This window comes from Plecotus auritus (assembly GCF_963455305.1).
Source record: "Plecotus auritus genome assembly, chromosome: 2".
Taxonomy (NCBI): Eukaryota; Metazoa; Chordata; class Mammalia; order Chiroptera; family Vespertilionidae; genus Plecotus; species Plecotus auritus.
The window spans coordinates 28,084,453-28,111,141 of NC_137771.1; the positions used below are offsets into that span (position 1 = coordinate 28,084,453).

Genomic DNA, 26,689 nt, shown 5'->3' on the forward strand with positions numbered 1-26,689 from the left:
AGCCAGCGGTCCAGGATTGTGAGAGGGATGTCTGACTGCCGGTTTAGGCCCGATCCTAGGGACATATCCTGAGGGGTCCTGGATTGGAGAGGGTGCAGGCTGGGATGGATGAGATCGTGCCTAAACCAGCAGTTGGACATATCCTGAGGGGTCCCAGATTGGAGAGGATGCAGGCTGGGCTGAGGGGACCCCCCCCCCCCTGCCCATGCATGAGTTTCATGCACAGGGCCTCTGGTATTAGAATAAAAGTGTAATAACTGGCCAGACTTACTTATCTATCTATATAATAGAGGAATATGCAAATTAGCTGGGACGCCGTAATGTCATGACTGAATAGCAGGGACCTGAAGCTGCATGGTGCCTGGCTGGGGCAAGGGACCTCAGGCCGTGCCACCCCTCCCCGGCACCCAGCTGGGAGACCTCAGGCCACCCCCCCCCTGCCCTGGTGCCGGGCCGGGAGACCTCAGGCTATGCTCCCTGCCCGGTGGGGCTTGACGGGGACCTCAAGCCATGCCCCCCTGCCCTGGCACCGGGCCAGGAGACCTCAGGCTGCGCCCCCCTGCCCTGGCGCTGGGCCGGGAGACCTCAGGCCGTGCCCCTTGCCCAGCAGGGCTTGACGGGGGACCTGAGGCTGTGACCCCCCTGCCACAGTGCTGGGCTGGGGGACCTCAGGCTGCACCCCCACTCCTGGAGGGACTTGACAGCGGTGGGGCTGGCCGGGTCTGGGTCTCACCCAATGGGGGTGGGGCCGTCTGGGTCTGGGTCTCCTGCGTTTTCAAAGCATGTACGGGTTGTGGGTGGGGACTTGACTCTAGGTCCTGCAGCGTGCCCCAGATTCTGACAGGAGGGAGATTTTCACACACATTTTACTAATTTTCTTTCATCTCTGACACTTCTATTATAGAGAAAGGGCAAATAGCAATGTTAAAATATTTCCTCTAATTAATTCCCTTTTAATGTGCATGAGTTTTGTGCACCGGGCCACTAGTACATTATAAGGGAAGAAGGGAAGTAAACTCAGTTGAAACAGGGATAGCATGTCAAGACAAATTACACATTGATGAAGGAGAGGAAACAAGGAGGCATGATATATCTTTCCCAACTTTATCAGTGCCTCTTTGTAAAATGTTCACTTAGTCTTTAATATTTTATTGTTTCAATAGGGAAAAAGAGGCACACTGATAACTTTGTGGGTAGAGCAAAAATAAATTTTTTACTTATATTTGTTATTTTTAAACAAAAGCAAAATCACCATGAATATAAAAACTATAAATGGCGTGGCTGGTGTGGTTCAGTGGTTGAGTGTGGACCTATGAACCAAGAGGTTCAATTCCCAGGCAGGGCACATGCCCAGATTGTGGGCTCGATCCCTAGTGTGGGGTGCGTGGGAGGCAGCCGACTAATGATTCTCTCTCCTTGCCCCCAATCATTGTTATATTCAAAACATTTCACCTGAGTCCTAGCTGGTTTGGCACAGTGATAGAGCATCGACCTGCAGACTGAAGGGTTACCAGTTCGATTATGGTCAAGGGCACATGCCTGGGTTGCGGGCTCAATCCCCAGTAGGGGGCATGCAGAAGGCAGCCAATTGATGATTCTCTCTCATCATTAATGTTTCTATCTCTCTCTCCCTCTCCCTTCCTCTCTGAAATCAATAAAAAAATATATTAAAAAAAATTTCACCTGAAAACTCCCAAAACATCTTCAAAGTGAGATGGTACAGCCTCAGGTGAAAACTGTTTTAAACTGTTTGCCTAATATTAATATTGCTATACCAGCTTATTGTATACTTGTGTATACTCTGTGATTTCTTGACTGCAAGTCCTAAACCATTCATTTAATGCTTAACTTTATTATTAACTAGAGGCCCAGTCCACGAAATTCATGCACGGGTAGGGTTCCTAGGCCTGGCCAGCAATCAGGGCTGATTGCGGCCTTCTTTCCCCCGGCTGCCGGCTGGGGCCTTCCTTCATTCTGTGCCACCTCCTGGTGGTCAACGCATGTCATAGCGAGTGGTCGAACTCCCGGTCGGTGGAACACCCCTCTCCTCCCCCGCTTCCTTCTCCTCCAACCCTTCATATTTATGGTAAAATTCACACAACATAAAATTTAACATCTTAACTATTTTTTAAAATATATTTTTATTGATTTCAGAGAGAAAGGGAGAGGGAGAGAGAGGTAGAAACATCAATGAGGAGAGAGAATCATTGATCAGCTGCCTCCTGCACACCCCCCACTGGGGATCGAGCTCACAACCTGGGCATGTGCCCTGACTGGGAATCGAACCATGACCTCCTGGTTTACAGGTCGATGCTCAAACACTGAACCACGCCAGCTGGGCCTATCTTAACTATTTTTAAGTTTACAATTCAATTCACATTGTTGTGCCACCAATCTCCAGAACTCTTCTTGCAAGGTTGAAACTCTTTACCCATTAAACAACTGCAAATTCCTCCCTTTCCCACAGCCCTTGGCAACAACCATTCTACATTCTGACTATATGAATTTGACTATCCTAGTACCTCATATAAGTGGAATCATACAATATTTGTCCTTTGTGACTGGCTTATTTCACTTAGCATATTGTCAAAGTTCATCAATATTGTAGGATTTCCTTTTTCAAGGCTGAGTATAAATATTTTGGGGACCCTGATTTTAATTCTTTTTTTCTTTTGTGTATACACCAGAAGTAAAATTGTTGGATAATATGGCTATTCTACCTTTAATTTTTTGAGGTCTTACCTTTACTAGTATTTTAAAAGATATTTAAAGAGCCTGGACGGTGTGGCTCAGTGGTTGAGTGTCGACCTATGAACCAGGAGGTCAGGGTTTGATTCCTGGTCAAGGCACATGCCTGGGTTGCGGGCTGGATCCCCAGTGTGGGGTGTGCTTTTTTTAAAAAAATTTTTTTAATCCTCACCCAAGGATATTTTTCCATTGATTTTTTTAGAGAGAGTGGAAGAGAGAGGGAAAGACAGAGAGAAATATTGATGTGAGAGAAACACATTGACTGGTTGCCTCCTGCATTAGCCCCAACCAGGTTCCGGGCCGGGAAGGAGCCTGCAACTGAGGCATGTGCCCTTGACCAGAATCGAACCTGGGACCCTTTGGTCAGCAGGCTGGAGCTCTGTCCACTGAGCCAAACTGGCTAGGGCTATTCTGCTCTTAAAAAAAAAAAAATATATATATATATATATATATACACACACACACACACACACACACACACACACACACTAGTGGCCTGGTGCACAGATTCATGCACATTGAAAGGAAATTAATTAGAAGAAATATTTTAATATCATTATTCACCCTTTCTCTATAATAGAAGTGTCAGAGATGAAAGAAAATTAGTAAAATGTATATGAAAATAATATATAAATTGATTAATAAACAATAACATGATATAAGAACAACAAAGCATGATATAAAAACAACAAAAACATGATATCAAAACAATAAAACCTGATATAAAAATAACATTGATAAAAACATTGACTGATAAATTAATTAGACTTATTCTAATATCTCCCTGAATACCACATTAAGAGTAAAAACACTTTCAGAGTGCTTGACTAATTTCCCTTGTGATGAAGTATTTACAACTTTAACGTCACACGCTCTTCGAACTCGAGAAAAAGCAACATATAACTGACCATGTCCCAAAACGGGTTCAGGTAGTCTGTCTAGAGTTTGTCCCTGTAATTTATTAATAGTCATCACAAATGCTGGCATCACAGGAAACTGTCTTCAAATTAATTTAAATGGGAGGCCAGTGTCTGACGGGGACAAATCAATTCTTGGAATCAGAACAACCTCTCCTTCCACAGATCCTGTTAATACGTCAGCTTCGATTATGTTAGGTTGCAATCTTTTGATAATAAATCTAGTACCATTACAAAGACCCCATTTACTATTAAGATTTCTCAGTAGCATGATGATTGCACTTACTTTCAATTTTAATTTATGACATGGCATTCCTGAAGGAGTAATACTATTAAGAAATTTGATGGGAAATTTTCCTTTTTGGCATCAGGCATCATCGGTTAATTGATGGAATCATCACTCAGGTGGTATGTTGTGCCAATAGTTGGTCTTCAGACATATTCTGTTGACAACACCGCTTTCTTTCAGCTTCAGAATGTCAACAAAACCAACTTCATGATTGACAATGACAGATTGAAACACACGTGTGCAATTGGTGCCAGCGAGAGCTTTATATGTATTGCACATGCGCAAGTCAATGTTTATTTTATTTTATTTTTTTTAAAAATATATTTTATTGATTTTTTACAGAAAGGAAGGAAGAGTGATAGATAGTCAGAAACATCGATGAGAGAGAAACATCGACCAGCTGCCTCCTGCACACCTCCCACTGGGGATGTGCCCACAACCAAGTTACATGCCCTTGACCGGAATCGAACCTGGGACCTTTCAGTCCGCAGGCTGACGCTCTATCCACTGAGCCAAACTGGTTTTGGCAATGTTTATTTTTGTTAAAAATTTTTTTTTTATTGATTTTAGAGAGGAAGGGATAGGGAGAGAGATAGTAACATCAATGATGAGAATCATTGGTAGGCTGATTCCTGCATGCCCCCTACTGGGGATCGAGCCTGCAACCCAGGCATGTGCCCTTGACCAGGAATCAAACTTGGAACCCTTCAGTCTGCAGGTGGATGCTCTGTCCACTGAGCCAAACTAGCGAGGGTTCAACGTTTATTTTTAAATTGCCAGTGCACGTCATATGTACTGGCTGGTCGGTTGGTCGGACAGTCAGTCGGATGGACGGTTGGTCACTTAGCCATATATATATATATTTATATATATTTAAGAGAGGAAGGGAGAGGGAGATAGAAACATCAATGATGATCGCCCTTGCCCTACTGGGGATGGAGCCTGAAACCCAGGAATGTGCCCTGGCTGGGATCGAACCATGACCTCCTGGTTCTTAGATCAATGCTCAACCACTGAGCACACCAGCCAGACACTCTATTCTATTCTTAAAAAAAAAAAATTATCCAAATCTATGAATCCTTTGAGATTTCACTGAAGCCCCATGAAGTTTTTCCCTAAGTGCTCATTTCATCAACATCTATATAGATACTTCTGTGCTATATCCAAGGATATGTTTTCATTAAATTTAGAGAGAGAGGAAGGGGAGGTGAGAGAGACAGAGAGAGAAAGAAAGAGAAACATCAATCAGTTGCCTCCCATACATGCCCTGACCTGGGATCGAACCTGCAACCTTTTTGGTGTATAGGATGGACGATGCTCCAGCCAACTGAGCCACCTGGCCAGAGCCTATATTTGATTCTTTATTCTCTTTCTTATCTGACTAGCCATATAGCTTATTGCTTGTCATTTTCTATCTAGATGATAAAATTGAGAAAAATTTGACCAAAATGTATACTGCTTTTCTGTTTCCATTCTCCCCCCAACCTGTGCCACCAAAAAAGAAAAAGAAAGAAAAGCACTCTTTGCCCCACCACCCACCCCAAATAAATAAATGGATAAATAAATGATTTATTGGCCCTTAGAAATTATATTAGAAGTATAATTTAATTGTTGTTGCTGTTGTTTTCACTATGCCCTTATGATGTGACAGGCATTCTAGGCACTGTAAGACAAGAATGAATATAATATACTTCCCAGTCTCAAGATGCTTTATAGCCTAGTGAGGAGATATGTAAATTTATAGACAAAACTGTATGATGAATGGAATACTGGTGTTACGAATGTTGTCCTGAGGTAGTATAAATAATTTCCAGAGAGAGTAAAGGAAGGCTTCAGCAAGGATGGGATATTTGCATATAGCTTGAAAGATAAATAAAATTTGAGGAACTAGAAGAAAGGAGAAGAATATTTGATGCAGATGAAAGACAAAATACAATAAGTTATGAACATGTTCATCATCTTGTCTACTTGTTTAAGGAAGTAGGGTTCTTTCTGATTAGTTTGAAACACAGGTTGTTTATCCCTGAATTTCACACATTGTTTTTTTTTTTGCCAATTAATATAAAGGCTTTTATTTTTTTTACATTAAATCTCTTCCCTATTTTAATGTCAAGACAAAGTATTTTTTTACATTAAATCTTTTCTCCATTTCAATGTTAGATACACTAATAATAGTTTTTAACTACTTTCCCCCAAAGAAATAAAAGTTTCGAGTTTTGACTGACTATATTTAATATCTAATATCTAAGTACAATATTAACTTGGGAGATAACAAAAAAAATAAAAAAAATAGAGAAAAGACTCCTCAATAATGCAAGAGGCAGTAATTACAACAGAATTGTGGCTACTTCCTAGGATTCTGGGCAGGAGTTTCCTTCTTCCAATTTCATGTGCTTTGAGAATTTTTGAGATTACCAAATATTACTTACGCAAATTTCAGCCATCTTACTTCTTTGACCCTCTTTCTAACTAGCAACTAAATTATAGACTGCATGTTTCATTGCATTATTTGTTGTGAAAAATAATTTTTTCCATTTAACATATATCAATTTATTCCCATTTATAGGGAAACTTAAGAATGTAAAATTACCCTATGTACTGTTTCTTGGGAACTTTCTGAAACCAAAGCTCAGTTTTTAACCTGAACAGCTCAAATGTTTTCAGGGCAAGGCTTGATTCAGGAGGCCCTTCGAAGTCACACCTCTCCATTTCTCTTTCGTGCATATACCCCCAAACAAACACAAATGCTTGTAATGCAGAGAACCTCCACTAAGAAAAGAGAGATTGCATCTCCAGCTTCTACTGCTTCAACAGCAGGCAGCACCAAAAGCAGTGAAACGAGGACTATGAACAATTGTGCTGGAACTGAGGTCATGATGTTGGGACCTTGAGATGGCTGGATCTTGAGTACTGAAGGTTTCAAAGAAATGATATACTGTATGTGTAACTCTATCTGACTTGAAATACTTCCTTCCTGGAGTTCGGAATGCGCAGGCTAAGAGGTTCCACGTGACAGCGCCTTCCAGGAAGCAGCCATTACAGGAAGGCCTCACACATTGTTTTAATATCAGACTTTCTTAAAAACAGACATTTTGTTAAAAACTCAGTGTTAGTTTTCAGATGATGCGGGGGAAAAAGAAGAGTGACTTTCAGAATGGAGAGCTCTTACCAAAACACAGATGTCTTCTGTAAATAGAGTTGGAAAAGTACTGTCAGTGTGTTCTTTGTATATGAATGTCTCATTTAACTTATCCATGCAGGATCTGAAAAGGAAAGCTAGTTCTCTTTTATCAATCACGAGGTACATGACAACAGAATCATTGATGCACTAGGAAGAGAGTTGAGTTCCAAATCTTACTAAGTGATCCAGAAGAGAGGAGAGACAGCCAGTGTTCTAAGTTTTTCTGATTAGGGTTCTAATGGTTCTTAGTGTTTTCCTTCCTCCTCCCCCTTCTTCTGTCTGGCCACATTGTTCCTTTGAATTCTACCATAAGCTGTGATGTCTGTCCTATAGTAATTGATATGCTAAACTTCTGGGCTATTGTCATTTCAAGGAATTTCTGTGGAACAATTTTGGTCTTGGATGGAATAAATTCATCTTTATCAATGGACATGAGACCCTAATGTAATCATAGAGTTTACAGAAAAACATCCCCTACCAAGTCTATTTTATCTAAACTGGCACTAAAACACATTGGCATGTTCTACATGTGGAGATTTTGACCTCATATATTTCTGCTGTCCTTGAGCCTCTTTCTTGTCCTATTTTATTTTCCAGGTGCGCCACCGAGCTTCTGGTCAGGTGATGGCTCTTAAGATGAACACATTGAGTAGTAACCGGGCAAACATGCTGAAGGAAATCCAGCTTATGAATAGACTCTCCCACCCCAACATCCTTAGGTAATGGCTTTTTTTTTTTTTCCTTCCTAGGGTCAGTGAAAAAGTTAAAACATTATTGGAAGCTTGTTAGAATAGCATTAACAGCTAAAAAAAAGGATTCAAGATTTCTTGCTGAGTCTGTCTTGCTGGGGTTTAGCTGTTGTGTAGGTCCTTTTCTACCTATTGAGACTTAATTTTTCTGGTAGTTAACTGCATTTACTAAAGCAACTTCATCTGTCTCTCAAATTGCTTTACTCTTAGTAGCAGCTCATTAGAACAGTTGTTTCTTACTGCTGAATTAGTAATTTATCAAAGAAAAAGTGATTTTGTTTTTTTATTATAATTATTTTAAAATATATTTTTATTGATTTCAGAGAGTAAGGGAGAGGGAGAGAGAGAGAAACATCAGTGATGAGAGAGAATCATTGATTGGCTGTCTCCTGCACGCCTCCTACTGGGGATCAAGCCTGCAACCCAGGCATGTGCCCTTGACTGGAATCGATCCCAGGACCCTTTAGTCCACAGATCGATGCTCTATCCACTGAGCCAAACCAACTAGGACATCACAGAAAAAAAGATTTTAGTCTTTATACAGTTATTTAATTTTCTTAATTGCTTTATGAGGAATTGTAATTAAATCAGTGAATGAAAATAAAAATTAATTTCTGCCCCAGACTGTATACCCTTAACTTTTAGTATCCACATGAGGTGACATAGTTTACCTTTTTAAAGGATAATTTTTTTTATAATAGGGTTATATAATTATTACTTTCTGATAACCACTATCTGAATCTTCCTTACTCTAATTATCTTGACTTTTTTTAGTGAGGTGAGTGTATTTCCAAACTAGCCAGTTTGGCTCAGTGGGTAAGAGTATTGGCCTGCAGACTAAGGAGTCATGGGTTTGATTCCAGTCAAGGGCACATGCCTGGGTTGCAGGCTCGATCCTGCCGATCAATGATTCTCTCTCATCATTGATTGTTTCTATCTCTCCCTCTCCCTTCCTTTCTTAAATCAATAAAGATATAATATATATATATATATATATATATATATATATATATATATATGTGTATATATATATATATATATATATATATATATATATATATGAACTATGGGGGAGGAAGAAACTTTTCTTGCTCGGCCAGTGTGCCTCAGTGGTTAAGCGTCCACCTATGAACCAGGTCAAGGTTTGATTCCTGGTCAGGGCACATGCTGGGGTTGCAGGCTCGGTCCCCAGTGTGGGGCATACAGGAAGGAGTCGATCAATGATTCTATTTTCTCTCATTTATGTTTCTCTCTCCCCCCTCTCTGAAATCAATAAAAAAATATATATTTTTAAAAACAGAAACTTTTCTTTACCTTCCCAGATTCTTTTGGCTGGTTTAATAATTAAATCTACATGAGAGATTAACAAGAGAAAATAATTAAATTTAATTACATACATACTCATGGGAACTCCACATACATGAGAGAGTCAAAGGTCCTCGCATACATGAGAGGTTTAAAGACAGACAAGGAAAATGACATATATATGACATTTTGAGTTAAGGATGAGATAAGGCACCTTGGGGCTTCAGAAATTCATTGCAGCCCTAACCAGTTTGGCTCAGTGGATAGAGCATCGGCCTGCGGACTCAAGGGTCCCAGGTTGGATTCTGGTCAAGGGCATGTACCTTGGTTGCGGACACATCCCCAGTAGGGGGTGTGCAGGAGGCAGCTGATTGATGTTTCTCTCTCATCGATGTTTCTAACTCTCTATCCCTCTCCCTTCTTCTCTGTAAAAAAATCAATAAAATATATATATATATATAAAAGAGAAAAACAAGGTAATTCATTGCAGGGGCATAAGAAGAACAGATATTCAGTAATTAGTAGTTTGTCCTGCCATATAGATAGGTAAAAAAAAGTGATCTCTGATAATCTCTTATTATGAGCAAGGCCCCTAATTCAAATTCTTCTAGTTCCGTGTTCGGCAAACTGCGGCTCGCGAGCCACAAGCAGCTCTTTGGCCCCTTGAGTGTGGCTCTTCCACAAAATACCATGGCCTGGGCGAGTCTATTTAGAAGAAGTGGCGTTAGAAGAAGTTTAAGTTTAAAAAATTTGGCTCTCAAAAGAAATTTCAATCATTGTACTGTTGATATTTGGCTCTGTTGACTAATGAGTTTGCCGACCACTGTTCTAGTTAATTAAAGGTGTCGGGGCAGAAGTTTCTCCTGAGCCTGCAGGGTCTAAATTGCTGTTAGCTCAAAATAATCTGCATACCAAGAGATTATGTGTTGGCTAAGGGCTCTGATTCTGAGACCTGGACTCTTATCATGCTTCTCTTAGAAGAATTGAGGATTTGGTAGGATAGTATTGGTAGATAAAGGTGCAAAGGTAGAATTAGGCCAAATTATTCAGAAGTATTTTGCATAAAGCCAAGATTATATTTTATGCTCTGTGTATTGGAGCCAGAACAAGGACTAGCATGACAGAGGGTGACTGATGGCAAACTCAAAATGGTTGTTTAGGGTTGAGGAGACTAGTGGCCAAGAGATCAATTAGGGGGCCTCTTCAATATTTGAGAGTGAGATTTGATGTTCTGCTTAGGAATTTTTAAACTGACCATATTTTCAACTTGCTTAAAAATTATTATTTTTATGGTTTTTGCTACTATTATAGAAGTGCTATATCATCACTATAGAATATTTAAAAAATAAAGTTAGCAAAAACAAGAAAAAAGAGGAGAAACCAAGATGGCGGCATAGGTAAACACCTAAACTGCTGCCTCGCACAACAATTTCAAAACTACAACTAAAAGACAGAACGGACACCATCCAGAACCACAGGAAAGCTGGCTGAGTGAAAATTCTACAACTAGAAGGAAATAGAAAAGCTCACATAGAATTGGAGGTACGGCAAAGGGTCTTTGTGCGCGCAGAGAGGAAGGGCGGCTGAGAGCCTGGCTGACTTTCTCTGGCGGAAGGGGAAAAGAAGCCCCCGACCGCACTGAACCCCAGTTCTGACTGCACTGAACCTCAGTTCCGGGCGAGCCCCTGGGGACCCACGCTCTTACGGGGGGAGTCTGGACTCTCGGGCGGAGACTCGGGAGCCGGGGAAGGCGGAGGACTGAAAGCGCGTGCGTGCCAGTGCGCACAAAGGCTACGGAGGTTACCACAGGCTTTCCCTAGTGGAAGGGAGTCAAAGGCTCCTGAATGCACTGAGCCCCAGTTCTGACTGCAGTGAACCCCAGTTCCAGGCGAGCCCCTGGGGACCCACGCTCTTACGGGGGGAGTCTGGACTCTCGGGCGGAGACTCGGGAGCCGGGGAAGGCGGAGGACTGAAAGCGCGCACGCGCCAGTGTGCACAAAGGCTGCAGAGGTTGCCACAGGCTTTCCCTAGTGGAAGGGAGTCAGAGGCTCCTGAATGCACTGAGCCCCAGTTCTGACTGCAGTGAACCCCAGTTCCAGGCGAGCCCCTGGGGACCCACGCTCTTGTGGGGGGAGTCTGGAGTCTCGGGCGGAGACTCGGGAGCCAGGAAGGCAGAGGTCTGAAGGCACGCACGTGCGCACAAGGGCAAGGCTGACGGGAAGCCAAGACTGAGACTCCACCCCATCCAAGCTGAGCACAGAGGCTATTGCAATTTGGCAAGTCTAATCCTATAAGGCTGTCTCTAGCACCGAACTTCTCCCAGCATAGACAAAGCTGATCCTTACAGCCAACTGGCCTGGAGGTCAATTCTTCCCAGTGATACCAACAACAATCAAGACTTAATTACAACAAGGCTGTACACACAGTCCACAAAGGGGTGCACCAAGAGTGTCCACCTCAGGTTAACTGGGGAGGCAGACCCACTGGGCCATATTGGAAACCTAGCACACAAATCTACCTTACCAACTCAGGGAAGCACTGAAAATGCGGCGTCAAAGAATCAGATCACAAATGAAAGAAATGGAGGAAAACAAACGACTGGATATAGAATTCAAAACCACAGTTATAAGGCTTTTTAAGAATATCCTAGAAAAGGCCGATAAATATAACGAGACCCTCGAAGATATGAAAAAGGACCAACTAGAAATTAAACATACACTGACTGAAATAAAAAATATTATACAGAGACCCAAAAACAGACAAGAGGAACACAAAAATCAAGTCAAAGAATTGAATTACAAAGAAGCAAAAAACACTCAACCGAAAAAGCAAAAAGCAAAAAAAAAAATCCAAAAAGTTGAAGATAGTGTAAGCAGCCTCTGGGACAACTTCAAGCGTACCAACATCAGAATTATGGGGGTGCCAGAAGAAGAGAGAGAGCAAGATACTGAAAACCTATTTGAAGAAATAATGACCGAAAACTTCCCCCACCTGGTGAAAGAAATAGACTTACAAGTCCAGGAAGCCCACAGAGCCCCAAACAAAAGGAATCCAAAGAGGACCACACCAAGACACATCATAATTAAAATGCCAAGAGCAAAAGACAAAGAGAAAATATTAAAAGCAGCAAGAGAAAAACAGTTAGTTACCTACAAGGGAGCACCCATACGACTGTCAGCTGACTTTTCAACAGAAACTATGCAGGCCAGACGGGAGTGGCAAGAAATTTTCAATGTGATGAATAGCAAGAACCTACAACCAAGATTACTCTACCCAGCAAAGCTATCATTCAGAATTGAAGGGCAGATAAAGAGTTTCACAGACAAGAAAAAGCTAAAGGAGTTCATCACCACCAAACCAGTATTATATGAAATGCTGAAAGGTATTCTTAAAGAAGAGGAAGAAGAAAAAAGTAAAGATAAAAATTATGAACAACAAATACATATCTATCAACAAGTGAACCTAAAAATCAAGTGAATTAAAAACCTGAGGGACAGAATAATCGGGTGAATATAATAGAATCAGGGGCATAGAAAGGGAGTGGACTGATAATTCTCAGGGGGAAAGGGGTATGGGGGGTTCAGGAAGAGACTGGACAAAAATCATACACCTATGGATGAGGACAGTGCGGGGGAGGTAAGGGCAGAAGGTGGGGTGGGAAATGGGTGGAGGGGAGCTATGGGGGGGAAAAAGGAGAAATAATTGTAATAATCTGAATAAAAATTTATTTAAAAAAATAATAAAAATAAAAACTTTTTGTTATGTGCTTATCAGAAAAAAAATAAATAAATTTCTGAGGAATTGAAATAAAAAAACAAAACAAAACAAAAAAACAAGAAAAAAGTTGCCCTTAATCTCACCACCTAGGGATCAAACTAGTATTAACATTTTGTATATTTCCTACCAATATTTTTTTATTTCACCACTTCTTTTCTTACTGTCTTCACTGTGAACTTGACTTGGGAATGTATGAGAAGACTAACTTTAAATAAATTTTATTCCATCACAGCAAAACTTAAAAATATAATTGTTATGCCCTGGCCAGTATTGCTCAGTGGTTAGAGCTTTGGCCTGCCCAACGAAGGGTTGAGGATTTGAATCCTGGGGGCATGTACCTGGGTTGTAGGTTCAATCCTCGGCCTGGTCGGGGTGGCTGGTGGGAGGCAACCGATCGATGTGTCTTTCTCACATCAGTGTTTCTCTCTCTCTCTCTCTCTCTCTCTCTCTCTCTCTCTCTCTCTCTCTCTCTCTCTCTCCCACACACACACCCCTCGCTCCCTTCCACTCTCTCTAAAAATCAACAGAAAAAATATCCTTGGGTTGGATTAACGAACAACTATACATATATATATACATATACATATACATATATATATATATATATATATATATATATATATATATATATATATGCATGCATATCTCCTGTATAATAAAAGGGTAATATACAAATTGACCAAATGCAAGAACAACCAGTAGCTATGATGCGCACTGACCACCAGGGGTCAGTCGCTCAATGCAGGAGCTGCCCCCTGGTGGTCAGTGCGCTCCCACAGTTATCGAACGCAGCAGTGGTGGCAGAAGCCTCTCCCGCCTCCGCAGCAGTGCTAAGAATGTCCAACTGCTGGCTTAGGATTGCTCCCCGCAGGGAGAGGGCCTAAGCCGTCAGTCGGACATCCCCTGAGGGCTCCTGGACTGTGAGAGGGCGCAGGCTGGGCTGAGGGGACCCCCGCCCACCCCTGCCAGTGCACAAATCTTGTGCACCGGGCCTCTTAGTATATATATATATAAACTAGAGGCTCAGCACACAAAATCGTGCGGGTAGGGTCCCTAAGGCCTAGCCTCCTACGATCAGGGCCATCTTCTGCCTGTTCGCCAGTCCCCAGGCCGAACACCACCTCCGCCACCGGGCTATCAGGCCATTGGGATCACCAGCTCATCCTTGGCTGCTCGGGGGCTCATGCCTGTGGGAAAGCAGATGCCGTTGACTTCACCTCCATGCGTGTGTGCTGGGCCAGCTGCTGATGAAATGCGCTACAGGCTCAGGGCCGCTAACGTGGGTGGTGCCGCCGCTGCTACTGGGGCTTGAGGCGCTGACAGAAGCTGCAGGGCGTACCCGCAACCTACCCATCCCTGCGTGAGCGGCCCAAGTGGGCAGCATGTTCCATCAGTGGCTGGCCCGGTGCATGTGCATGGAGGTGAAGTCGCCGGCACCTGCTTTCCCACAGGCCTGAGCCCCTGAGCAGCCGGGGATGAGCTGGTGATCTCAATGGCCTGACAGCCAGACTGGTCCTCCTGCCACCCACCCCAATTCCCCCGTTTACCATTGCTGATCCATCGGAGCCTGCGAGCCCAGGCAGGGACCAGGAGGTCAGCTGTTCAGCCCGCTCGCCAGTCCCCAGTCCTGCCCCGCCCCGCTCAGGGGCCAGGGGGCAGGGACCGAGAGGTGCTCAATGTACCTCATGGTGACCGGTCGTTTGGTCGTCATGGAAGTAGTATAGTATAATGATGATTAGAAATAAAGCCTCTAGCCCTAGCTGGTGTGGCTCAGTTTGAGCATCATTCTGTGCACGCAAAGGGTCTTGGGTTCAATTTCTTGTTAGGGCATTTTCCCAGGTTGTGGGTTCCATCCCTTTCCCTTTCCCCCTCCCTCCCCCTCCCCCTCAAAAAATATATATACTTGGGTAGGAAATAAAAAAAAAAGTTAAAAAAGAAATGAAAGCTTTAGATTCTAGATCAAACTGCCTGGATTCAAATCCTGGATTTGGGAAAAATTACTCAACCTCTTGGATTCTTGGTTTTTCTATCTGTAAAATGAGGGTTATGACAGTAAATACCTCATAGAGTTGTTATCAAGCATTCGTTGAATTAGCACATATAGTACCTGGCATGTGTTAAGTGCCTAGTAAGCGTTAGTTATTATAATTAGCTTATTTTCCTGTGACTAGTTCTTTAAGGCCTAATGAAGCCTATTTGTCTTTTATCATTCATTCACTCACCAAACAGTTGTGTGTCTACTGCTGTTTTGAATACATTCAAGGGTTTTCAGCTAGAGGAATGCTGTTGAATAGAACTTTCTGCAGTTATGGAAATATTTTTTATCATGCTGTCCAATAAGCCACATATAGCTAATGAGCATTGAGATGTGGTGGGAGTGAACAGGCACTAAATTTTTTATTTTATTTAAATCACCACATGAAGTTTTGCTCAGTGGCAGTATGGTAGCCAATGAGGTTTATCCGAGACGTGATTATTGCTAATTGGAAAAAAAAATTACTACATGAATCTAGCGGCTACTGTATTGGACAGTACTGGATTAGAGTCCATCTACATCTTTGCTCTTGTTTCGCTAAATGTATATGTGTTCCAGTCTAGAACCATGGTGGTGTGATGAGACCAATGATACTATTACTATTCTGATGTCTCCTTGATCTGCTTTCTTAGCCTATCATTTTTTGGTTCCATTGCTCAAAAATGATGCACCCTCTCTTTTAACTTACAGGAAGTTATATTCTTGTTCTCAGCTAAATTCTCTAATATAAAAACTAGTGTTAACTCTGTCTTGATCTTCACAATAAGCCAACAAATGAGGTAATGTATATAAAGCCTACAGATCTGTGGTACAATGAGTATATTAAACATGAAAATTATTATAATTAATAATTTATGTTTTTGAGTGTCCACTTTCATTGAGTATTTTGAACATGATGAAGGAGATTCTCCTGCCAATGGCCAAAAGCAAGCAGAGACCTCTTGGCTTTTGTTACCCAGAGGAGTACTATAGCAGTGGAAACATTTATTATACTTCCCTAGGATATTTTTAAAATTTATTTTTAAATTCTTTATTGTTTAAAGTATTACATATAGTATTACATATGTCTCCTTTTCCCCCATTTTTCCCCGGTCACCCCCACCCCCCAGCACAAGCCCTCACCCTCCTAGTGTCTGTGTCCATTGGTTATGCTTATATGCATGTATACAAGTCCTTTGGTTGATCTCTTACCAACACCCACCCCCCCGCCCCCCACCACCTTCCCACTGAAGTTTGGCAGTCTGTTTGATGCTTCTCTGTCTCTGTATCTATGTTTGTTCATCAGTTTATGTTGTGCATTTTATTTCACAAATGAGTGAGATCATGTGATATTGATCTTTCTCTAACTGGCTTATTTTGTTTAGCATAATGTTCTCCAGGCCCATCCATGCTGTTGCGAATGGTAAAAGTTTTTTTCTTTTTTACAGCAGTGTAGTATTCCCTTGTTTAGATGTACCAGGGTTTTTTAATCCACTCATCTGCTGATGGGCACTTAGGCTGTTTCCAAATCTTAGCTATTGTAAACTGTGCTGCTATGAACATAGGGGTGCATATGTCCTTTCTGTTTGGTGTTTCTGGTTTCTTGGGATATATTCCTAGAAGTGGTATTACTGGATCAAATGGCAGTTCCATTTTTAATTTTTTGAGGAAACTCCATACTGTTTTCCACAGTGGTTGCACCCGTCTGCATTCCCACCAGCAGTACACGAGGGTTCCTTTTTCTCCACATCCTCGCCAACACTTGTCATTTGTTGATTTGTTGATGATAGCCATCCTGGCAGCTGTGAGATGGTATCTCATTGTTGTTTTGATTTGCATCTCTTGGATGATTAGTGACTTTGAGCATGTTTTCATATGTCTCTGGGCCTTCAGTATGTCACTTTTGAAAAGTGTCTATTTAAGTCCTTTGCCCATTTTTTAAAATTTAAATACCAATCTAAGCATGACTATGTTCCATTCTCAAAATTCTGAGAATTTGCCTGTCCGGCATGGCCCAGTGGTTGAGTGTTGATTTATGAACAGGAGGTCCCGGTTGATTCCAGGTCAGGGCACATAAAAATATATTTTTAAAATAATTCTTAGAATTTTTATTTTCTAAATGAATTTCTAGTTGTCTTAGAAATTTACTAAAACTATACTTTTTATAATTTAAAATTTTTGTGACTGTTAGTATGGCTCATAGTCTGTTAGCAAGCTGTAAATACTATGTTCTCTTTTAAAAAATATACATATATTTTATTTTTTTATTTTTATTGATTTCAGAGAAGGGTGAGGGATACAGAGATAGAAACATCAGTGATGAGAGAGAATCATTGATCGGCTCCCTCTTGTACACCCCCTACTGGGGATTGAGCCAGCAACTCAGGCATGTGCCTGACTGGGAATCGAACCATGATCTTCTGGTTCATAGGTCGACGCTGAACCACTGAGCCACATTGGCTGGGCATAAGTTCTCTTTTATATGTGCAGAAACTGAGACAGAAGTATAAACAAAGTTTTCCCTCAAATTGAGATTATTAGAATTAAATTGGGAAGAATCCATCTTTTGGAACACTAGGATTTTCGCAGACATGCCTCCTCAGGGCCAACCTCAGAAGGGAAGTTGCTGAGAAGCTGAGGCTTTCAGTGCCCTTCTCTGTTTCCAGCTAGAGCAGCTCTACTTTTTATCTGTTTTATATTGAACTTCTACATAAGAGTTTTGAAGGTAGGGTTTCCTACTTAAAAACAGAAATTATTGAAAATAACTGCATTAGTGATTTGGAAAATTCTGCTTGGGAAAGGAGGCTACCTGTATGATCTGCCAGATGCTAGGCATCTAATCTTCTGGGCATGTCTTGGTCCTCTGCTGACACAGCTATTTTGTGCCCAGTAGGAGTGAGTGAGCTGAACTTTCAGTTTTATTTTTCTATTTTTCTTGACCCCAACCTCACTACTTCCTCTTTTCCTTTCATCTTTCTCCCTCCTAAGATTTCTAGTTGGAAGTAAAAGAGTGGGCCTGGTAAGTCATAAAAGCAGTAAGTTTACATGTTTTGTTTGTGTGGGTATATATATATTTTTTAATACATGGATACAGTTAAGATTGGTTGTTTTATCATGAGTTGCTCTAAGTTATCAGTTAAAAAAACGGAACAATAAAGTACTTTGTTGAGTGCAGGGACTCATTGTTTGGTCCTCTTGTGAATAAGGTTGTTTATGCCAGGAAGTCTTGTGCTCAAGACCTGTAACCCAATGCTATGCCCTGCTCACTTCCACTCCCCAATGGCCTTTCTGAGGACCTGTACCAAGATTTGTTGTCATACCTCTTTGTTATTCTTCATGCCATGAAATTTAATATTACTTTTAGACTCCTCATTCACATTCTCATGCTTACTTTTTTTAAGGCCATGTTGTAAATTTATTTTTCTGTCTATTAATTTTTGTTCAGAATTGTTTTATCTCAAAATTCGTTGTAACAATATGATTATTATTTTGCTAAAATGGAGAATATGCTTTCAATTTTCCAAATATTTATTTGGAACTACTTATACTCAGTTTGGCTCCATGCTAGGTAATAATATCATGGTGAACACAAGAGAAGTAGAGAGCTGTTGTCTCCCAGTCTCCTTAGGAAGCAAACTATACATCTAATGCTATGAGGATACGGCAGGATATTTTCCTAATCTCAGTTATTAAGATTGTTATCCTTCCAGTTATCCATCCATTCTGAAAATCCCTAAATCATCATTAGTTATTCCTTTTATTTCTTGCTTCTAATCAGAAACTAAGCTCTTGATTCTAAATCTTCAAAGCCTTCTGCATATTTTTCTTCCCTTATACTAATCTGTCAGTTTAGCCTTCTTCACTTTTACCTGAAGTGAATTATTTTCCCTATCTCTTCCCTTCACCCCCTTCACTCAGAGAGGAAGGGAGAGGGAGAGAGAAAGAAACATCAATAATGAGAGAGAGCCTAACCGGTTTGGCTCAGTGGATAGAGCATCGGCCTGCGGATTCCGGTCAGGGGCATGTGCCTTGGTTGCGGGCGCGTCCCCAGTGGGGGGTGTGCAGGAGGCAGCTGATCGATGTTTCTGGCTCTCTGTCCCTCTCCCTTCCTCTCTGTAAAAAATCAATAAAATATATTTAAAAAAAAGAATGAGAGAGAATTATTGTTTGGCTGCCTCCTGCAAACCCCCTATTGGGGTTTGAGCCCACAACCTGGGCACGTGCCCTGACTGGGAATCGAACCGTGACCTGGTTCATAAGGTCGACACTCAACCACTGAGTCACACCATTTGGGTTATTTATTTTTTAATTTAGATATCTTATTTCCGATATGGAGAGGTTGTAGAAAACATCCCATTACATATTTTAGGGAATACAGGAATTGAGTGAAATATGCTCAGTCTCAGCCACTTTTCAGCCTGGGAGTATATGGTGCACATTTTATGGTGCCCACACCTTAGATCTGGGAGAGAGTAGTTGTGCTCAGGTGGTAGTATTTTAAATCTATACAGATGTTCATCTGAATTCTGCCTCTGTTTTATTTTTTGGTAATATATTTGATTTATTTTAATTATTTTATTGAATTTATTGGGGTGGCATCTTACCTAATAATAGACAAACATGCTAATTGACTGTACCTTCGTGACGCCCACAGCCAATCAGGAGTGAATAAGCAACAAAGATGGCGGTTAATTTGCATACGCGGCCCCAAGCAGCCGGGGGCGGGCAGCTCGGGCTGCTCTAGGCCTCTGAGCAGTGTAGGAAGGTAGAAAGGCGGCTCCAGACCAGAGTGAAAGTGGTGCCGGCAGTCAGGGAAAGGAAGGCCCATTCTGGCACGAATCTTTGTGCATCGGGCTTCTAGTTAGTTAATAAAACCATACAAGTTTCAAGTGTACAACTTAATAAAACATCTTCTGCATACTTCATCATGCACTCACCATCCAAAGTCAGTCTGTTTCCATCCCTATTTATCTCCCCTTTGCCCTCCAGCTATCACTGTGCTGTTGTCTATGTCTGTGTCATGTATTATGTATAAACTTTTTTTGCTTAATACCTTCATCTTTTTCACCCCATCTTCCAACCCCCCGCCCCTCTAATAGCTGTCTGTTCTATATATCTATGCTTCTGTTTCTATTTTGTTTGTAAAACTTATTTCTTAAAAAACTCACAGTTAAAGCCTGATCTGTTTTTCCAGCCCTATCTTCCATTATTCCTCTTATGCGCTTAACACAACTCCATGATTTGCTAATTGTGTTCTCTTGGACAAGTTATTTGACCTCTGGGCTTTGGTTTCTTCTTTTTAACTAGGGGAATGGAGCAGGTCAGTGGTTAGAAATCACACCGAATTAATGCTGAATAATTTTTAAATGATCAGGTTAGAAAATATATTATCTCAGAGGTGTATGTGTGTTCCAGAATAAGTAGGAAGTGTTTAAAAATGATAGATTGCCCAGCCAGAGTGGCTAAGTGGTTGAGTGTTGACCTATGAACCAAGAGGTCACAGTTCGATTCCCAGTCAGGGCAAATGCCCCGGTTGCAGGCTCAGTCCCTGGTGGGGGGCAGGCAGGAGGCAGCCTATCAATGATTCTCTCTCATCATTGATGTTTCCATCTCTCCCTCTCCCTTTCTTTCTGAAATCATTAAAAATATTTTTTAAATGATGGATTAAAGTGGAACTTTATGATTTTATCATTGTAATCCTAGTAACTAGGTGAAAGTCTCATATAGCCCTCAACACAAATTTTATAACACTAGTATAATTGGTAAGAGGTCTTAACATTTATTTCTCTTCTCTGTATATACCAAGATAGAAGGTCTAATGACTTAGGACTTGAGTCTAAGTTCCAATTTCATATAACCAGAAAAATTATGTAAAAGAAAATATGGAATAAGCTTCAGTAATATTTATGTCATTGTCTGTGGGTAGTGAAGGTAGTACAACCTTAGGAGGTGATTCTCTAAAAAATTACTTTTAATTAGATATAATAGACATGTAATAGAAAATGATTTTTAATATAAACATTGGCAACCATTTGTTGAGTACCTGTTATGGACCACTGATAATCATTTTTTTTTCTCCCATCTCAGCAAATGGAATCATCGTTTATCTGTTACTTAGATCAAAAACCTAAGAGTTGTCCTTAATACCTTTTCTTCACTCTATTTCAAACCATCATGTGGTTCAACATTATGACCTGAGTCTGACTAGTACTTATCACCTCCATAGCCATGATCCTAGGCCCATCCTCCTAATTGATCTCCTAGATTCCCCTCTTGCCCCACAATAGCCAGATTGAACTTTAAGAAGGTAAATCAGAGGGGAGAAACCAAGATGGCGGCATAGGTAAACACCTGAACTGCTGTCTTGCACAACAATTTCAAAACTACAACTAAAAGATAAAACGGACATCATCCAGAACCACAGGAAGGCTGGCTGAGTGGAAATTCTAAAACTAGAAGGAAAGAGAAAAGCACACTGAGACTCAGAGGAGCTACGGAAGGCAGAGGTATGGAGGCGCGTGCGCGGAGAGGGCTGGCAACTGAGTACGCGGCTGGCTTTCTCAATCGGGAGGAGACAAAAGCTCCTGACTGCTCTGAACTCCAGTTCTGGGAGAGACTCCAGGGACCCAGACTAATACGGGGAGAAAGTGGACTGTCTGGCAGTGGGCAAAACTCGAGGGCGGCTTTCTCTCAGAGGTGCTTGCAGCGATTACCGCGGGACACTGAGACACATGGGCTTTTAGGGCAGAGCTGACAGGAAGCCATTGCTGTTTGCTCTGCCCTGAGATCCCGCCCCACGAAGCCAATGCTGTTTGCTCTGCCCTGAGACTCCGCCCCATCCAAGCTGAGCGCAGAGGCTTTTGCATATGAATGGTCTGGTCCTTTGAATTCTAAACTTACCTAACAAACTGCATCTGAGTCAGTGAGATCCAGAACATCCAAAAGAAGGCCCAAGGCCCCATAGCAACTTGCATTGCTTCACAGCTGGGCCTCATTTGGGCACCTCCAAAACCCAAACAAAGAAGAGGAATCTGCAGACCTATCTGTACCTCCTGCAGGGTGGCCTCAGGCAGAGGCTAAATTAGCACCTCCTTGGAGAGCCAAGAGCCAGTGTACCCAGGGGTCAGAGTGGGACCATCCAGATTACAACTCCTCAGATCCATAAGGGACACACTCAGAGGGCAGACTCAGTGAGCACCAAAGCCCCACTGAAGCAAGTCTTGCCTCATAAGGGTGTCTCCAGCACAGAAGTTCTCCCAGCTTAGACACAGCTGATCCTCACAGCCAATCGGCCTGGAGGTCAATTCCTCCCAGTGATACCAACAACAATCAAGGCTTAACTACAAGACTGTGCACGCAGCCCACAAAAGGGTGCACCAAGAGTGTCCACCTCAGGTAACTGGGGAGGCTGAGCCACTAGGCCCTATAGGACACCTAGCACACAAAGCCACTCTATCAACTCAGGGAAGCAGACAAAATGCGGAGACAAATCAACAGGTCACAAATGAAAGAAATGGAGGAAAGCAAATGACTGGATATAGAGTTCCAAACCGCAGTTATAATGTTTTTCAAGAATTTTCTAGAAACCACCGATAAATTTAGCGAGACCCTCGAGGATATGAAAAAGGACCAACTAGAAATTAAGCATACACTGACTGAAATAAAGAATAATATACAGAGATCCAACAGCAGACAGAGGATCGCAAGAATCAAGTCAAAGATTTGAAATACAAAGAAGCAAAAAACACCCAACTGGAAAAGCAAAAAGAATCCAAAAATATGAAGATAGTGTAAGCAGCCTCTGGGACAACTTCAAGCGTACCAACATCAGAATTATGGGGGTGCCAGAAGAAGAGAGAGAGCAAGATACTGAAAACCTATTTGAAGAAATAATGACAGAAAACTTCCCCCACCTGGTGAAAGAAATAGACTTACAAGTCCAGGAAGCACAGAGAACCCCAAACAAAAGGAATCCAAAGAGGACCACACCAAGACACATCATAATTAAAATGCCAAGAGCAAAAGACAAAGAGAGAATACTAAAAGCAGCAAGAGAAAAACAGTTACCTACAAGGGAGCACCCATACGATTGTCAGCTGATTTCTCAACAGAAACTATGCAGGCTAGATGGGAGTGGCAAGAAATATTCAAAATGATGAATAGCAAGAACCTACAACCAAGATTACCCAGCAAAGCTATCATTCAGAATGGAAGGGCAGATAAAGAGCTTCACAGATAAGAAAAAGCTAAAGGAGTTCATCACCGCCAAACCAGTATTATATGAAATGCTGAAAGGTATTCTTTAAGAAGAGGATGAAGAAGAAAAAGGTAAAGATAAAAAATATGAACAACAAATACATATCTATCAACAAGTAAATATAAAAATCAAGTGAATAAAAAAATCTGACAAACAGAATAAACTGGTGAATATAATATAATCAGGGGCATAGAAAGGGAGTGGACTGACAATTCTCGGGGGGGAAGGGGTGCAGGAAGAGACTGGACAAAAATACACCTATTCATGAAGACGGGGGTGGGGGCGGTAAGAGCAGAGGGTGGGGTGGGAACCGAGTGAAGGGGAGCTATGGAGGGGGGGAAAGAGGAACAATTGTAATAATCTGAACAATAAAGATTTATTAAAAAAAAAAACAACGTAGGTAAATCAGATCATACCATCCCCCTCTGGCTGAATTTTCCTTCTTGGATTTTTTGTCTCCTTTCAAATAAAATACACACTCTGGGCTTTGACAAATATAAGGCCTTAAATCAATGTTTTGACCTACCTGCCTCTCTGACTTTATTTCTGGTCACTCTTCCTTTATAGTATTATACTATTCTAACTTCCCTTAGTGGCCTTTTTGTTTCTCAAACACACCAGCCTGTTTCCCACTTTAGGATCTTTGTACTTTTCTCAAAATGTCTTTATCCCAGAATCATATGGTGTGCTTCTGCTGAGATATCCCCTCTTCAAAGAGACGTTTGTTGGCTAGCCTACCTAAAATGGCCATTCATATCACTATTTATCCTTTCCCTCTGATTTGTCTTTATAGCTCATATCATTTCTGAAAATATCTTGTTCATTTATTTGCTTATTTATTGTTTGTAGCCTTCAGTATAGGTTGAGCTCCCTAAGGATAGAACTTGATCTTGTTCACTATTGTATTTCCAGTGACTATAAAAGAGTATCTTATAGAAATGGATACTAATAAGAAGCAAGCCAATTTGCATTACAGAAACCTACAAAAGCTCAGGAACTGAAGATGGGTATCAGGCTTAGGGTGAAAACAGGAGAACTATTGAAAGTCTCCTTCCCCTCTCCCCCACCAAAGAATATACTTTTTACAAAATTGATTTTAGGGAGAGGAAGAGAGAAATATAGATGTGAGAGAGAAACATCTATATGTGCCCCAACTGGGGATCGAACCCACGACCCAGGTATGACTAGGAATCAAACCTGCCACCTTTCAGTATACGGGATGATGCTTTGAGCAACTAAGCCACACTGGGCAAGGCTATTGAAAGTCTTTTAAGGGAGAAACTGGGCCTGCAATTAATTCATTGCAATTAATAAGTTAACTCTCATCCACACTGATACGATGAATTACAATGAGTTTTAATTTTGGAGAAAAATTGAACCAGAAGGCCTTCTTATACTAGGTAAGCATCTAGCATGACAGAGATAGGGAAGAAGTGCTATACTGAGAAGAGGGAAAGAAAGAGATAGTCTGCATACTGAATAGTGAAGCTTTTGCTATTTCTAGCCCTCATCTACTGGTATCACTTAGCTCTCAGGCAGGCAGGAATCATCTCAGTCCCTCACTCCCACCTGCCAGGAAATTGATGGATTTAGAGGAGGCAGCCCATCTCTAAAAATCAATGGAAAAAATATCCTTGGGTGAGAATTAACAAAAAAGGAAAAGAATCCTATATTCAGGCAAACTATCCAGTCCAGCATGAGAGTAAAGACATTCTCAAATATGCAAATTTTTGAAAATTTTGTTCTCGTGTGTCTTTTTTGTTGTTAATCCTCATCAGAGGATACTTTTTCCATTGATTTTTTTTTTTTTTAAGAGAGAGAGTGGAAGGGAGGCGGAGGAGGGGAAGAGATACAGAGAGAGAAACATCAATGTGAGACACATCAATTGGTTGCCTCCCACATACTCCCTGATGGGGGCCAGGGATCGAGCCTACAAGCGAGGTACATACTCTTGAATAGTATTGTACCCCAGACCATTCAGTTTGTGGGCTGATGCTCTGAAATCAGCTAGGCTCATGTGCATTTTTTAATGAAGCTACTGGAGGATGGGTTCCATCAAAAACAAAGGTATAAATAAAACAACAAAATAAAAAGGAAGTCATAGGATCTAGAAAGAAGGGGGTAGAAAGATGAAAGCAAGTCCCAGGGCAACTGTTGGACAACAGTCTATAAAATAAGCAGTCCAGATTGGAGCAGAAGGATCAGGAGCTCCAGGAGAGATGTTGGGAAGGATGGTTTTGAGGAAAGAATGTGTACAGATGTGTTTGGGAGGGTCAAAATTCATATACAGCAGAATTTTACAAATCTGTTGGAGGCTTTGGAAAGAGTTAGTGGTAGGCGTATAATAACTAAGCAAATGAAAAATTAGGGAGAACAAAAATTTGTGCAAGAAATAAAAATATAATCATAATACACTTCTTGGGCTAATCTATATATATAAAAGCCTAAGTGACTGACCAGTCGACCAGTCGCTATGACGCGCACTGACCACCAGGGGGCAGACACGCAACGCAGGAGCTGCCTCCTCATGGTCAGTGCGCTCCCACGGCTGGAGTGCCACTCAGCTGACAGTTGGGCGCCAGACACTGGGCTCACGGCTGGCAAGCGCAGCTGTGGCGGTGCGAGCCTCTCCTGCCTCCATAGCAACACTACTGAGCGGGTGCAGCGGGGTGGGGATGAGTGAAAGCGGCAAGGCGCCCGGCTCAGGCCCGGGCTCCTCCCTGGCCACAGGCTTCTCCCCGGCCACAGGCTCCTCCCCGGCCACCTGCCGCTTTGCGCACTACTACATCCCTCAATGCACAGGATCGGGCTTTCTCCTGTCTGGATCAGGCCTGTGGGGATTTGGCTTCCCCGTCTGGATCGGGCCTGTGGGGACCGGGCCGAAACCGGCTATTCTACATCCCCCAAGGGGTCCCAGATTGCGAGAGGGCGCAGGCCAGGCCAAGGAACCCCACTGGTGCACGAATCCATGCATCAGGCCTCTAGTTAAAAAATAAAGATGGAGATTTTTTATTGATTTCAGAGAGAGGAAGGGAGAGGGAGAGAGATACAGAAATATCCTATATAATAAAGAGGAGATATGCAAATTGACCATCACTCCCTCATGAGATGGCTGCCTACGACCAGGCTGGCAGGGGGATTAGTGAGGGACAACCAAACGACTGAACAAGCAGGCTGCGTCAGGCAACCAGGCCGGCAGGGGAGTTAGTGAGGGACGACCAAACGACTGAACAAGCAGGCTGCGTGGGGCGACCAGGCTGGTAGGGGGGTTAGTGAGGGGCAACCAAACAACTGAACAGCAGGCTGCGTGGGCTGACCAGGCCGGTGGGGGGGCCGTGAGGGGCGACCAGGGTGGCAGGGGGGGCAGTGAGGGGTGACCAGGCAGGCAGGCAGGCAGGTGAGCAGTTAGGAGCCAGCAGTCCAGGATTGTGATAGGGATGGGATGTCCGACT

At 42.1% G+C, this 26,689-nt stretch overlaps 2 protein-coding genes across 5 annotated transcripts in view; one reads left to right on the forward strand and one right to left on the reverse strand.

The window, feature by feature from the left end:
• The window catches only part of TESK2 (testis associated actin remodelling kinase 2), a 148,188-nt gene that overhangs the window by 56,109 nt on the left and 65,390 nt on the right, over nt 1–26,689 (forward strand). For all 4 annotated transcript variants that reach the window (XM_080654460.1, XM_080654458.1, XM_080654459.1 and 1 more), the window contains one exon: nt 7,733–7,854. In XM_080654460.1, the coding sequence (XP_080510586.1) occupies nt 7,760–7,854 (95 nt within the window). In that variant the 5' untranslated portion in view covers nt 7,733–7,759. The remainder of the gene's footprint in view (nt 1–7,732; nt 7,855–26,689) is intronic.
• LOC308240975 (small integral membrane protein 30-like) lies at nt 6,650–6,829 on the reverse strand (the record flags this gene model as incomplete). Its single annotated transcript, XM_080654478.1, has 1 exon — nt 6,650–6,829. The coding sequence occupies one exon, from the start codon at nt 6,827–6,829 to the stop codon at nt 6,650–6,652; it is 180 nt and encodes a 59-aa protein (XP_080510604.1).